The sequence below is a fragment of the Seriola aureovittata genome, chromosome 4 (genome assembly GCF_021018895.1).
Source record: "Seriola aureovittata isolate HTS-2021-v1 ecotype China chromosome 4, ASM2101889v1, whole genome shotgun sequence".
In the NCBI taxonomy this organism is placed as follows: Eukaryota; Metazoa; Chordata; class Actinopteri; order Carangiformes; family Carangidae; genus Seriola; species Seriola aureovittata.
In genome coordinates this window covers 7,033,778-7,049,368 of record NC_079367.1, presented here as the reverse complement: position 1 = coordinate 7,049,368, position 15,591 = coordinate 7,033,778, and the positions used below count along the sequence as shown (strand labels likewise).

General features: G+C 43.1%; 1 protein-coding gene across 3 annotated transcripts in view; it reads left to right on the top strand.

The window, feature by feature from the left end:
• The window catches only part of LOC130167526 (unconventional myosin-Ic-like), a 57,168-nt gene that overhangs the window by 13,822 nt on the left and 27,755 nt on the right, over positions 1–15,591 (top strand). Inside the window, exon 1 of one of the 3 annotated variants that reach the window (XM_056373794.1) lies at positions 12,860–13,174. The exons of the other annotated variants lie outside the window; for them this stretch is intronic. Coding sequence (XP_056229769.1) covers positions 13,157–13,174 — 18 coding nt within the window. The 5' untranslated portion in view covers positions 12,860–13,156. Of the gene's footprint in view, positions 1–12,859; positions 13,175–15,591 lie in introns of those variants that run through there. 3 annotated transcript variants of the gene reach the window in all.

Here is a 15,591-nt window from a genome sequence, read left to right as displayed (position 1 = left end):
CTTGGTTAAGACTATGAAGGCTTCCTCTCTCACTCAATACCTTTCATTAACCTTTAACCAAGTCTTTCCATGGAGCTTTGATAATAATGTCAGCACAGTGCAGGCAGGTGTGGCCTTGGACCCGGAAAGAAAGGGATTGAGAGGAGGAGGAGGAGGAAGAACGTGAGAAATGGCAGAAAAAGAAGTGTGGAAATGATTTGGATTGGTGTCATGAGGTTGAGAAAAGTAGAACTAAATGTGGCATGAAAGCATTAACAATTACCAGCACAAAGAAAGAAAGGAAGGAAGAAAGAAAGAGAGCAGCCTATAGAGTCTGAAGGAATGTAAACACAGCTGATGAATGAGATTAGAACGGCTGGTACAAATAAGGCTGATACTGGTTTCTGATGTCTGATATGGATAATAGTCATTCGTTCAATCTTTGATTCTTCACCTGTTCATTGATATAAAAAAGCTGATGTGTATCCCAGCATCCATTTGGTGTAAAGCAGGGCCACACCCCTGACTAGAGAGACTGTCATGGTGCCATGTGAAGTCCTTATCAGACCACTCTCTGTCTCACTTGTGCCTATTTTTATGTTGCATTACCCTCCTGTGCAAACCATGTGGCTTCACGATCTGGGTCAGGAGTTTAATGTTCACCTGCTTTACAATCTTTTCCATGACTGCAGGTCCAGCTCTGGAGGTAAAAGCCTCACAGGGTTTCCTCAAGTTTTAAAAGTCTTAACGTAATCAGTCTCCTGTCTTATCTCAGGTTGTGAAAAAGCTTCATAAATTCATAAATTAAATGTTAAAGGCCTTGATTTTTACAGTTTCAAGTGGCTTTCATGTGTCTATAGTTGATCATCAGCATGTTAGCTTTGGTCGTCATGGTGAACTGTTGCATGCTGATTTCAGCATTAGGTCAAAGCACAGCTGTGGCTGCGTACAGCCTCAAAGAGCTGCTAGCGTAGCTGCAGATGTTTAGTCGTGTTTACTGGTAAATAAAAAACAGACCTGTTATTCGACCGAGAATAATGTACATGGTCAGCATGTTCAACCCGCAGCCGAGCAGGATTCCCCAGCTGTTTCTTAATTAATGTATTTTTATGCTCTGCACAGCTGTGAACCACATACCTCCTCAACAAACACAAATAATCAAAGCTTACTATCTAACATACCCCAACGGCCCTGCCTAGTCTGACTATGAAAAGTGGTTTAGATGGAGTTAAAGTGTGTGTGTGTGTGTGTGCGCGCATGTGTGTGTGTGTGTGTGTTTGTGCGTGCGTGCGTGGAGGAATATCCTGCTGGAACAACTGTTCATTTACATCCGTCCCCTGTGGAATTAAATAGTTGCGGGTGTGGTACTGGTGTGAACATCAGAGGACATTCTTAAGAAGTTGTTTCACTGAATTTCTGTGCTTACTCATCAGCGTCATTGAGTATAATTTTACTGGTAATGTAAACTTGTTTATCCGACCATTTATCTACACAGCGTTAATCACACTTTAACAACTTTTAGCTTCAAATTCACAGGGGGATATCCTGTCTTGCATTTGAGGAGGGTTGGCATTATCTGCAGGCCTCTGTACCATCATGACATCATGGGGAGATAGCTGGGAGGATGGTGTGTGTGTGTTTGTATTTTTGTGTGTGTGTGTGTGTGTGTGTGTGTGTGTGTGTGTGTGTGTGTGTGTGTGTGTGTGTGTGTGTGTGTGTGTGTGTGTGTGTGTGTGTGTATGTGTAGGGATGTGTAGCTGTCTGGTCATTGCTGGCTGACTAACATCCTGAACAATAATGGGTAATTGGCTGCAGGGTCATTTTTTCTGGTTCCAGACACAGATTTTATTTCACTAGAAGCTGCAGCATGCAACGTGTGTGTGTGTGTGTGTGTGTGTGTGTGTGTGTGTGTGTGTGTGTGTGTGTGTGTGTGTGTTTGTATTTTTGTTTGTGTGTGTGTGTGTGTGTGTGTGTTGTGTGTGTGTGTGTGTGTGTTCATTCCTTCAGAGCAGTTGCGTACATCCAAACCTTGGTAATAAATCTCTAAGGACAAGATTCCTGAGATGTTGCAATGAAGTGTGTGTGCGACCAAATTGCTGAGCGATCCTGTTGTGTTTTTTTTTTTTTCCCCTCCAGAAATTCCTCTCAGGGTTCAAGCAGTTCGCGTATAAATTCCCGTCCATTTGTCAGGTTTAATGTAGGTGGATGCTGACATGTCAACAGCTCTTTAATGAGAAACCGATGGCCTCTCAGGAGCCATCTTTCCAAACTGTCACATTTCCTTTTCAAATCTTTTGACTTTCATTTTCACGTGTTTCCATCTTTCCAGCAAAAAAGGCCTCACCTCCCCTCCCATCCTTTCTAACCAGTATATGTTCCACTCAGCCTCCTCTGTGTATAGACAGCTGAACTTATATGACTCTGTGTGTGCAGGTGTACAACCCCCTCTTCTTCGTTGCAGGAGCATAGCTGCTGCATGTTATCTCAACTACAGATTAACGCCCCCAAGGACAGAAAAATAGAGTAAATGGGTGTGAGGAAAGGGAAATAAAAAAATCTTCAAAATGACATTAGAGGAAACAGAAGTAATGAAAAGTATTTAAAATAGTGTGTCTGTTTGTTGAAACGGTCTTGTTTTGTTTTGTCGCAGGGCTCAGCCGTTATTAATGTCTAATCAGTAAAGAGGAAGTGCAGGGAGTAAACAGGAAATTTACTGTTTGGAAATTAGTTCAAGCTGTTTTAATGCTGTTCAATAACTGTGAGCTTGGGTGTGTGTTGATGGGACCCACGAATGTCTTAGTCAGTCATTTCTGATGAAACACTTCCTTATTTACTTTGTGCATTCCAAACAATCGTGGCCGCACATTGTTGTCTGCATGCCGGCCGTGAAAGCTCAGTGGTCTGCGGCAGAAGAAAAACACATTCAAAAAGACAAAACACAAGCAAATGAAGGAAACTTCTTCATTAATTTGACCAGACGTGCAGCATTTAGACTTCCTCTCACGTGTTCGCGGCTCGTTTCTGTGTTTTGGTCGAGTTATCTCAGTTTGCAGCTTGTTTTTATCTAAATGTTGCACACGTGTTCTTGTCAAATCGATTAAGATTTTTTCTTCATTTGTTTGTGTTTATTTGCATGTGTCGTCTTTAGTTGCAGTGCACTGAGCTCTCAGGGGCCACCGTACGTCTGTCATTCGTTCAACTAGTTAGTGTGAAAGGAAGGACGAGGAAGCGGTGGAAGGAATACTTGCAAGTGTTTATACGCTTCTTTTTTCTTTTAAGGGAAATATCCCAACTTTTAATTTGAAATGACAGAAAACAGATATATTTCATATAATAAGATCATTTTATTGATGTTAGAGAGGTTGTAAAAAAGCCTTTAGACCTTTACGAGACAATAATACTCCACTGAGAGACATATTATTTCATGTCTTTTCGGGCTGTCAGCAGGTTCTTAAGGCAGGATGAATGTTTATTAGCTAAAGTCTTATCCTCTCTTTCATTACATATTTATCAGAATACACTGACTGACAGGGGAATATCCAAGTTCTATTATAGTAAAAGCACTTTTTTGGTTATTTAACTAGTTGAATTGAAAGGCATATAGTTTATTAGACCCAATATCAGCTGTTAAAGGTTCAGACTGGTCACTGGCATCGCTGTAATGAGCCTGTGTGAGTCTATTGTGGTGGTCTGTATCACGGGCAGGACGGCAGGGTGTAGGCAGGCCACCATTGTTTTAACCTACAGCCAAAGCTCCTCTCCATATAAGGCCTGCTGTGGATAAAATAAGACCGAGAGGCCCTCGGTCCATAGGGCAGGAGGAGAGACGTGGAAGGGAAGATAAAGAGGGCTGGAAAAGGGAGAGTAGAAAGAGCAGAGGAAAGAAAAGTGATAGAGTTAGAGACAGGTGGAGATGAATGGACAGAGAGGTGATGAGCGACGAGAGAGAGAGAGAGAGAGAGAGTAGAGGCAGCAGCAGGGAAGACGTGCACTGTAGGTAGAAACGGGAGGGATGGGGGTGGGAGAGGCAGAATGTTCCCAATGCTTTGAGTTCCTTCCCTCGGCAAGTCGCCACCTGCCCTGATGACAGTGAGAGAGCAGAGTGTGTGTCTGCGTTTACTTTCATTTCTTAACATTAACACATGAAAATAAAGACATGATGTTGTGTTAGTTTATGGTTTAGACTTATCATTAGCAAACAGACGACATAGTTGATGTAAAATATAAGTTTTCTGTTTGTACTGGTTTGTACCAGGACGTTGGGCTTCGTCTTTAGATTTTCCTTTCTGCATTTTCTCAACTTTCCCTTAAGGTATCTCTCTGTGACTTCTGTCTGTGTCTGCACACGACCCTCTCGGTCTCGTGCACTTTTTAACGTCATTTTCGGGCGTTTTATTTGCTAATTAGGGCCAACTGGCACGCGCTCTCAGTCTACGAGGAGAGTGGCATTCATCAATCTAAGAACACAGGTGCGCACAAATCTGCGGTTTAAGAACACGTTCATGAATCTGACGTAGAGTTTTCTTAAGAACAACTTTATTTTTATTAATTTAAGAAAATACTTAATAAGATATTGGTGAATGAGGCCCAGAGTTGTTTAGTAGTAGTGATGTTCTCTGCTGCTGTAAGTAATAATTTAAACAAAACATCTCATATGCTGGATTTGAAGTTATGATGTTGGTGCCCCAGCGGTAGTTTCCACAAAGACATGGTGGAGGTGGTTTTCTCTCGCCTCCTCAGACTTCTCGACTCCTGAAGCTGAAGCAGAGTGACCGTTGGGTTATTGGTCACCTCCCTGACCAAGAACCCTCTTGTCCGGTTAATGGTGGTTTTTTAACTTCTTCCATTTCACAATCATTGAGGTTCCTGGGCGCCTGGGAAAACTCAGAGCTTTAAATATAGTTTATACCCTTCCTCTGATCTATGTCTCGCCACAGTTTTATCATCGAGCTCCACAGACAGTTCTTGGACTTCATAGTTTGGACCCCCAAGTATAAAATAAGGTGTTAATTTAGAGCACGGTGTTGTCATCCTCATGTCAGAGCTTATTATGAGTGTAACAGTTCCATAGAAGAAGCAGTGAATGGACGCACGGCCGACCTCCATTCATCCGCACAGAGAAAAACCTCGTCTGATTCAAGCCGCGCTCAGTTCAGCCGAGGATCGTGGCTTTATGGAAGACGCTAGACTCTTTAGGAAATGCCTGCACGACCAAAGTGCTGCCACAGTGGAAAAGTGTGTGTGAGTGTGTGTGTGAAGGACAGGGAGTGTCTCCATATTTGGTGTGTGTGTGTGTGTGTGTGTTTGTGAAATGAACAAAAACTACGACTCGATTTCACTTATTTACTTGATTTCAAACCTGTTGCTTTACTCTCATGTCTCTCGGTGTCACATCTGTTCACAGTGGAACATCTGTGCTCTGCTATGGTCTGGTGCACATGGACACACACACACACACACACACACACACACACACACGCACACGCTGTGGTGATTCACTTAACCCACAGGGGTGAGGGCATCAAGAGAGGCATGCTAAGTAGGTTGAGAGAAACGGGAACAGTTTGACTGAGTGTATTTGGCCCCTGGGAAACCCCTTGTGTCAATATAGTGCTGGGCCACCATAAGCTGGCAGGCCGCGAGTTATGTCAGAGAACACACACACACACACACACACACACACACACACACACACACACTCACTCACTCACTCACTCACTCACTCACTCACTCACTCATTCACTCTAATTTAATATCTTAATATCTTTTCGCTGTCAAACTTTTACCATGTCACCAACTTCCTTTCTCACATCCTCTTTTTATCTTTTTTGATACTTCTCTTTCATCGTGTATCTCTCTCTCCCTCTCTCTCTCTTCTGCCCTCTCGTCTGTTTCCAGACTTGTTCGCCGCCCACATGGCTTACATTCTTTTGCTCTGACATCACAGCCGCCCTGCGCTCACTGCCATTTATTTTTTCTCTTCATTTTTTTTTTGTCTCACTCTCTTTGGTCTCTTGCCTCATTTGCCAATCTTAGATCCCCACTCCTCCTCCTCCTCCTCCTCTCTTCCTTCCTTCTTGACATTTTTTTTTTATATAATTGATAAGCAGCCCTCTGAGGATTTGCTGATATTTCCATTAAAGGCTGATGCAGGACTTTTGTTTTAAATAGTTGGTATTATGCACCGTTATTCAGCGTGTGTGTGTGTGTGTGTGTGTGTGTGTGTGTGTGTGTGTGTGTGTGTGTGTGTGTGTGTGTGTGTGTGTGTGTGTGTGTGTGTGTGTGTGTGTGTGTGTGTGTGTGTGTGTGTGTGTGTGTGTAAATGAAAATTTTGAGTACTGAAAAAGTGATAAAAGGGAAAGAAGAGTGTGTGAGGGAGGGAAAGTGAAAGGTGAGGGCATGACAGTCTGGCTAATGTCAAGACCTTGTTTAATGTGAATGTGTTTAAGTCGAGGGAGAAACATGCAGATTTACAGCAGCTTGAAACAGGCATTTAACGGTTCAAAGGGGCACTTTGCATTTTTCTTTTTTTTTCTTCTTCTCTTGATTTGTAGCCAGCGGATTAAGGTTTGATCCCCCTCTGGCTCTTGTCCTGACAGTTGTACTACACAGCAAAGAGAGGCCAAAAAGTTCACGTAATATTTATTGTCGAAGCTATTTTAACGACTTGTATTAGCGCCGATTTACAAGAGCGGCTCTGTTAATGTCGAAGGAACTGCGCAGTGTCAGGAAGAAAAGCCAGGCCTGCTGGAACGTAACAATACACATAAACAGAGAAAGACACACAAGCAGGGGATTGTAGAGTAGATGACACCACCTCTTCTTATGCTTTATTTCACACGGTTACGCGCCGGCGTCGAGGCCCTTAAGCCGACGATCCACCGGGGACGGGGTGTTCTTATAGATGGTTGGTCAGTCTCTCATCACATAACTGCTAACATGACCAACAAGCCAGATTCCCCCATGTTCCTTTAGCATTACTTATAGCTCAGCTCAGAGCAGCGGACATATTGCTTTTGGTTGGGAGCCAGCTGCTAGCGTAACTCTGCCCAATGGGACCGGAGCCTGTGAAGTGATTCTTCAGGATACAGTAATGGAGACGGGTGCGGTCATCATAGAGACCATATGTATGTCTGATATTTCTGTACAGGAATGTTTCTGTTTAACCAGTGAAACCAAATCTAAACATCTATTTATTCATTTTCTGTGCAAACTTTTCCAAACTTCCTATCTTTACTTTGTTATTCTCATTCAGGCTAATGATGGCGGCTAAGATGAATTTGGGTTTTTTTGTGTGCGATTTAGCAACAAGGACTGATCCCATATTGTATCGCTGATGTCATATATCAGTGTCCTCAGCACTTAGGATTTGTCAGTCTGATGAAACCATTAGCAAAGGCTGAAAATGAATGATGAGGGCTGTTCTCAGTGTGATGCAACAGTGCAGCAGTGGTGCGGAGCTCATCCCAAAAGCCTCTCAGCAATGATTGACCTACAGCTGCTCACACGAGAGTTTCACTGATTTTAACTGTTTGAAGGCAGGATTTCTTTTAGCACATGTTGTATTCACTGTCTTTAACTTTTTATCATTTTTATACAACGAAAAAAACTCCCTCTACCCTCCGAAATACAATTTAATTATCATGAGGATAATGATGGAGCTCTTCACTCAAACCCAAAGACCCCAAAGAAGAGTTTTCTTCATGTTTACTTGCTTGCAGTCGTCTTTTTCGCTACTTTTGTCGGTGCATTTGAAACCTTACTGCAGCTCCTGCGATTTGGATATTGGTCATTCAATTATATTTCGATTGATCGCGCAGCCCTAGTGTGTGTGATACAAAGCACTGCTCTATAGTGCTACTGATGGTCAAAAACTCTAGAGATTTCAATAAGTTGTACGACACTGGCTGGTGACGTTCATTAGGAATACACCAATCCAACTTAATCAGCTTTTTATCTGAAGATACTGATTCTCTCTCCGAAATGCCTCTGTGCATCTGTGCTTCACATATTTTTAGACTGACGATTTGTTGAATGAAGAAAGAACATACTTAACATACTCAACATATTTAGCATTAGCGTGTCCACCTAGGGTGTGTTGCACATGTGGCACGTCACATGGCACAAACTTATCGAGCAATATTTGGTCATGTGTGGAAACAGTTGTCTTTTGTTTACACGGAGCAACTGCTGCAGACATTCTTTAGTTTAATTGCATTGTAGTTTCCTGCCCATATGATGAATGAATGAGCCGAAGACGAGATGGCACGGGGTGATGTTAGAGAGGAAGGGATTACACAACATTACAACATTACAACACTGCACAGTCTTTAGCTGCAGTGGCTAAAGCTTCAAGAAGAGAGGACTAACTAATGCAGATGAGCCAAGCCTTACCAGTGCAGTTTGGTATTGGCCCCTAATAATAATCATAATATGACTGATTAGTGAGGCGTGATGCTACATGATGGCATGTTCCCAAGCCTTATTTCAACGGAGGGAGAGTGGAAAATTTCTATATATATCCAAGATCATTCTGAACAAACTTTTCTGGAGCGGAAGTGAAAGAGGAAAGAGGAATTTAAGGGGAGGGGAGAAGAGAGAGAGAGAGAGAGAGAGGAGAGAGAGAGGGAGGGCGCAGGAGGCGAAAGTCAAGTTCCCATTTCTGATTTCCCACGGAGTCGAAGTCACATGCATTTGCCTGAAAGTGGTCAGTGGGATTTGAGCTTTTATTTTCCCTTCCCTCAAACAAAACAACACAATGTTTAATTTGGTGTGTGTGTGAGTGTGTGGTTTCAATAGGAAAGTTTTGGCTTCTTCTAAAGACCTAACACACACATATAAACACACCCATAGAATATGTGGTAATTAACCCTCGGTGACCTCAGACGTGCACTGAAAAAAAAAAACACATTCCTATGTAAATATAATAACAAATTCGATGCACCTGCTCTGACACATTTATCACCACAGCCTGTTGTTGAAAAGCTCCTCCGACGGCCAAATGGCCAGATATAAAACAATGTTTGCATTGTTTCCATGGCTTTATGCCTTTATATCATATCATTTGTTGCCTCAGAGTTATAAAGGACAGATTGAATACGGTGTATTGTGTCTCTTTAGTTAATGTGTGTGCAGGCCGAAGGCGGTCAGGCAGTGTGTGGGAGGAGAGGCAGATGCTGCATCAGCTGCCAGAGAGTCATTAGGCAGAGGATAATCTGTTGTAAATTTATACTGAACTAAAATATATAAATGCAACACAAACCCATTTTTCATGAGGTGAAATTAAAGATCTAAGTTTTTTTTTTTCTCTCAAATCTTATTCACAAATGTGTTTAAATCCGTGTTAATGATTGTTTCATCCATCCACCTGACAGGTGTGGCACACCATGATGCTGATTACACAGCATGATTATTGTCCTGGTGTGCATCGGGATGGTCACAATAAAAGGCCACTTTAAAATGTGTAGTCTTATTTTGAAAAAAATAAGTTTAAATTTACTTAATTTTACTTAATCTCTTTTCTAACTTGCAGTTATGATCTTATTGTCTACCTGGTTGTGTATCTTAATGCATTTAAATACACACATGTCCACTTGTTTGTATGATTACAAATCTGAATGTTTAATTTAAATTGCTCAAAATTTGTATTTCTGCCATTAATGGTACTTTTTTTGGTTATTTATTTTATTTTCCTGTACTCAAGTCTCACTTGTAAATTGAGATCTTAGTGTGAATTCCTGATTAAATAAAGTATATGTATACATGTATTAGGCACTGACGCGTGGATTTCAGATGTGCATTTTTTGCTTAGAAAAAGTCTTAGATCTTTTATTTCAACTCATGAAAAATGGGAGAAACACAGATTTTTGGTTATATTTTTCTTCAGTATATACATATATATAATATGCATGTTGAATCTGCTGTTTAATGCTATTCTAATCTATTTAGTGTCTATTCCAGCTCAGGGAGGTCGAGCTTTGATGGTGGTATTTTCGGATAAGAAAGTGGATAAGAAAGGGTTAAAGTCTGACAGCTGAGGGAGATACTGGTGGTCAGATCCAGCCCCTCCTCCCTCCAGCTCGGCACAAATATGCTGCCTCAGCATGAGCCTGCAGAAACACACACTGAGGCACACACACCTTTACAGTCTGCTGCTCACTCGCCAAAAGTCACTTTCAGCACAGAGACATTAACACACATGAATAAACAGGTGAACGTGGTTGATATGTTGGGTGTTAAACAGCTCTGACCCTCTATCTTCTCCTGTATCTGTGCCTGTTTCCTGCTGTCTGACCGGTGTATTCTCACACTGTGGTGAGAGAGAGACACACACACAAACACACACACACAGAAAGGAGAGAGAGATCGTCTGGAAAACATTACTCAGATTCCTGCAGCAGGGGCTCTGATTATACTGGCAATGAAGAGAGAGAGAAAGAGAGAGAGACGGCTGAGAGGAAGGAGGGCATCAAACGAAGGTTGATATCTGACACAGACACCGCTGTGCCCTGTAGAAAGTGTGTGTGTGTTTTCTCTTCACGCCCCGCTCGAAGACGCGGGGGAGAGACGAGGATGGAGTTATTTTCAGGAGTTATTTTCAGGCATTTTGATGTCTGCCTCAGCAAAAACTTAATAGCTCCTTATTTAGTTTCATTTAGTGGAGGGGCGGCCAGAAGAGGGCGGTGTGGAGGAGTGTGTGTGTGTGTGTGTGTTCAGTTGTTTTCCCAGGGTGTGTTCTCCCTGTATTGTCCCGTTTTGATAAGAGAAGGAAGTTTCACCTGCTTTGTCTGTGACTGAGCAAACTGAAGCTTTTTCCTGCTGTAACTATCCACTATGAATGACAATAATAATGATAATAAATTAAAACTGAGCAATCTTTTTCTTCTAATATGGAGGAGTGTGAATAGAAGTTTTGACCTTGGCGAAGACTTCACCCGAGCGCTGCGAGCTGCAGAGCCGACTGAGGGAGATAGAGATAATGAGGAACGGTGACGGCAGCTCGGAGGAATTAAACTTTCCAACTTCGCTCTTACTTCTCCTCCAGCTCCTTTTTTTTTTTTTTAAATCATATTAGAAACCGTACTGGACACTAGAGATGAAACAGTGACCGCTATCACGCTAAATCACTTGAATTATCACTATAACCGTGGTCGATTACCGTGGTGAAATACTGTGGTTCATTTATCTCACAGGTTTGTTTTGTGTCGGTCAAAATCCAACTCAGCAGGTATTTAAACCTGGGTAATATTGAAGTTTTATACCGTTTCATCTCTACTGGACTCGGCACAGCACTGGTATAACATCTGACTTCTGCAGGTTGGTGGAGGCAGAAGTTGAGGATGGCTGACACGGACCTAGACACATAGAGGACCCGCAGCCACTATTTCATTATGGTCCTGTTCTCTTTAGATCCTCAGGAAGGAGCAAGTCGCCCCTAATGAGGCCTATAAAACCCGGCTTTCCTGCTGTTGTTCTGCCCTTTGAAGCAGCAGCTTGTAGCCTCTTCCTCCAAAGACCCGAATGTCCCACTTTGTCCAAAAATACATCCTTTGGTTTCACTTCTTCCCATAAATTAGCTTTTTTTATTTCAGTGTTTCTATCTCTCTTTTGCATTTTAATGAAAACACATTAAATGAATAGTTCAACACATACTGGATGAGAAGATTGATACCACTGTCTATTGAATATCAAGCTGCAAGCAGAGGCGGTTAGCTTAGCGTAGCATAAACAGCTAGCCTGGCTCTGTCCCATACTAAAGCACATGACACCCACAACTGCAACTCGTCTTTGGACAGAATCAGATCAGACTGGCTCTCCCCCTCCTGCTTCCATTCTTTATGCTAAGCTAAGCTAAGCTAATCGTATCGTCTCCAGCTTCAGCTCCTCATCTCACTCTTGTCAAGAAAGCAAATAAATGTATTTCCTAAAACTGTTGCTCTACTTTAATATCTCACGTGTCCTAAACCTGAAGTAGGTGGACACGATACGAACCTTTATTAATGTCTGAGTGTTAATCCGGCGACTGTAGGGGAAACTTGTCTTCCTCTTTGTTCTCAGGAACACACGCCCATTGCCTGTAACATGTCACTTTTTATTAGTGTTAACAAGCAGATGCATTAGACTGCTGAGGCCTTTGATCTGCAGCGAGAAGGTGTGTGTGTGTGTGTGTGTGTGCAACACTGGTCTGGAGTAATTACACTCTCTGTAATGATATTGCACTAATGATGCAAAGTCCTTGTGCATGCACGCGTGCATCATTGTATATGTGTGTGTCTGTGTGTGTGTCTGTGTGTGTGTGTGTGTGTGTATGTGTGTGTGTGTGTGTGTGTGTGTGTAAGAGAGCATCAGCAGCTGTATTTATGACAGTGGGACTGTTGGCTGCTCGTCTGGTTTCTGCTTCAGCTTGTAAATCTCAGAGAGGGGAAGAGAGGGAGCGAGGGAGGAGGAAAAGATGGAGGAGGGAAGGAAAAGGAAACTGTTTTGGCTCAGACGGATGATTACTTATTGGCTCATGGTACATTTACTACTTAAGAGTTTCCCTTTTTCACATAACCACGCTCGGATGCACACACACACACTCTTTACCCCCTTTGGCATCAGGACACATTTTTCCTCTCTCATCCTTTTTGTGTGTGTGTGTGTGTGTGTGTGTGTGTGTGTGTGTGTGTGTGTGTGTGTGTGTGTGTGTGTGTGTGATGAGTTATCTCTCTTATACCGTATCCCTTCTTTTAAGGGAGAGAAAAGTGGAACTATGGTAAGTTTAAAGTTAAAAGTGCTTGTTGGATTAAGGAGAGGGCGACAGGGAAAAAAGGCACAGAGAGAGAGTGAAGGAAGGGGGGGGGGCTTTATGTGTCACCCAACATGGGGACTATTTCCTCTGGAGAGAGGGAGGAGGGACAGAAGAAGAAAAGTGGGTGAACTGAGTGGTTGAGAGCGAGAGAGAGAGTGAGGTGTGTGCGTGAGGCGTGTGTGAGCAGCAGTAAGAGGAGAAGCTATGGCAGCTGGCTCTCAGGACGGAGGGGAGAGCTTCTAAAAACAAACTCTCGGCTAAATAGTGGTCGTGACGCGGCGCTGGAGGCCATATTCTTATAGCTGGACTATCGGCTCGGTGGAAACGAAGGAGAAAAAGAAAAAAAAAAATCCCCTGTCCAGATCAGTCGAGAGCAGGGCAGGAGCCATGAAGTACAGACCTTTGGTAAGACACCCAGCCTCACGTCTGTCCTGCAGAATGTGGAGAATCAGGACAGGGTTTGTTTTTTTTATGGCTTTAGTGTCTGTGAAGAATGAATCTTCTCGTGCAGGTTTGCATCGGAGAGTGTGAAAGGTAAGGAGCTACGTTCGAAGTGGATTTGCTCTCGCTCAGGCTGCTGAAGTGGGGGGATGGAGTTTATTGGACACTTTTAGGAACTGCTTTATTAGTAATGGGCGTTTGAAAAACCTTGACGGCATGCTCTTGAACTTCAAGGACACAGGTAAGACGTGCAGGTGAGAGAGAGAGAGAGGTTGTGGGTTTCTTCACCTCTCACGTCTGTTTTTAATCTCCTTCATCTCAGCATCCGTCTGCACCTTGACTCCGTATTTGTCAAACTGATGTTACATATATTTGTAATTGCATCTATTTGATATCCGAGTAGGTGTGTCCTCATCGCTGTGTGTGAGTGAGTGTGTGTGTGTGTGTGTGTGTGTGTGTGTTTTTACCGCCCCGGGGCGAGGCAATCACATGGTGGTGTTGTGTGGCCAGGCAGCATTCTTTGGCATTTACGGAGAGTAAGAGTGAGTGTGTTAATGAAAAAAGTGTGTGTTGAAGTCTCAGTGATGATAATGATGATGAAGATGATGATGATGATGGTGGATCCTCTCTGCCGCTGCGTTGTCATTCTTCAGCAGTTGAACTTGTGTACAACTCTCTCCCTCTCCACATTCTGGCACATGCCTGTGCATCCATAAGGATCTGATCAGCTTTACGAGCTTCCTCTGCTCCTTTAACAGCAGTGTGTGTGTGTGTGTGTGTGTGTGTGTGTGTGTGTGTGTGTGTGTGTGTGTGTGTGTGTGTGTGTGTGTGTGGGTGTGTGTGTGTGTGTGTGTGTGTGTGTGTGTGTGTGTGTGTGTGTGTGTGTGTGTGTGGAGGAGGGAGATGGAGGACTGACACCTTTTTGTCAGGACGGTACAACGCACTGCGAGACTCCTGCAGCAGCTGTCATCACTGCGCATCTGAATTCAGTTCGATAGGTAGTTTGTGTCGGGCTCGCCTCACCCTCCTCAGGCCGTCACTCTCCAGAGCTCGTCACGACTGAGTTATAATGAAGTGTGACACGTGAAAAGCTCCTGAATGGCTCAGTGAAGCCGGTTTATTGAACCTGGAATACAAACCTAAAGAGTTGAACACCTCAAAGCTTTCTCTCCACAGAGTATCACTGGGATCGGGTCGGTTACAGAGCTGCTAAATTCCTTCAGACTGATTAACTGACTCATAAATGTCTCATACATAATGATTAATATGTGATTCGAAGGTTAAAAGTAGAGGTGGCAGTGTAAAGGATTCATGTCGGTTTATGGTTGAGCTATTATAGTTAAGCTGCTGGTCATAGGTGAAACTCAGCTGCCGGTCCAGTATGGATGAATGAAATCTGTTTAATATGAGAGTAGCACAGCTTGTATTTACAGGAACTTTTAGGTGTTTTATATATATATATATATATATATATATATATATATATATATATATATATATATATAGAAAGGATGATGCATCTACTTTTTTACTGTTGCCGAATTGTCCCTTTTATTATTTAATGGTTGTGATCAATGACATGACATGATAGCGGTGAGAAAAATGTGAGTCCACAGTTGGGATGTTGTCTTTTCACTCTCTCCCTGCCCCCCCCCCCCCCCTTCCCCACGGAGATCAAAGTTCAGGGTAAGCTATAGAGCGCCACTCCCAGAGATGACTGGAATGCATGAAAGTAGTGAATTTCGTGGGTCTTTTAGTGACGTTGTGACCGACGTTAAACACACTCCATGCTGCCTGTGTTGTTTTGGCCCACATGTCCTCAGGCGGGCGGGTCGATCTCTGCAGCCTCAGCGAGCTCGCCCCCCCCCCGTCTGACTGCTCCTCTTGAGTCTGGACGAGCGTTTCCATGGTAATCGTAATCAAAATGTCAATAAGGCTGTATCCTGTAAACACTGCTCAGATATATTCTGGTGTGATCAGATTTTGACAGAAAGTTACCTATGGATGTGTGCTGTTATGTTTTGCTGACCACTTCCTCGTTTAAGGAAGCCTGTGGTTGACCTGTGGTTCCATCAAACAGGCCACGATCAGCGACCTCACGGGTAACATTCATGTTTCAAGACTGAATCAGTATTTCTTCAGTTCATGCCCCTTTCTTTCTACCAGCTCGTGCAGAACGGACGAGGGAAGGAGGGAAATCGGTGCCAGACTGAACTGATTCATTGTGGAAAAATGTAGAAAAAAAAGAGCAAAACAATCTGCGAGCAGCTTCATCAGAACCACACACCTCAGTCACGTGGTTTTCATCACAACAAATCATCTCTATAACAAAACTGACTGCTGCTCTCCTCCGTTCCACTCTGCATATTTGACCGGGATCT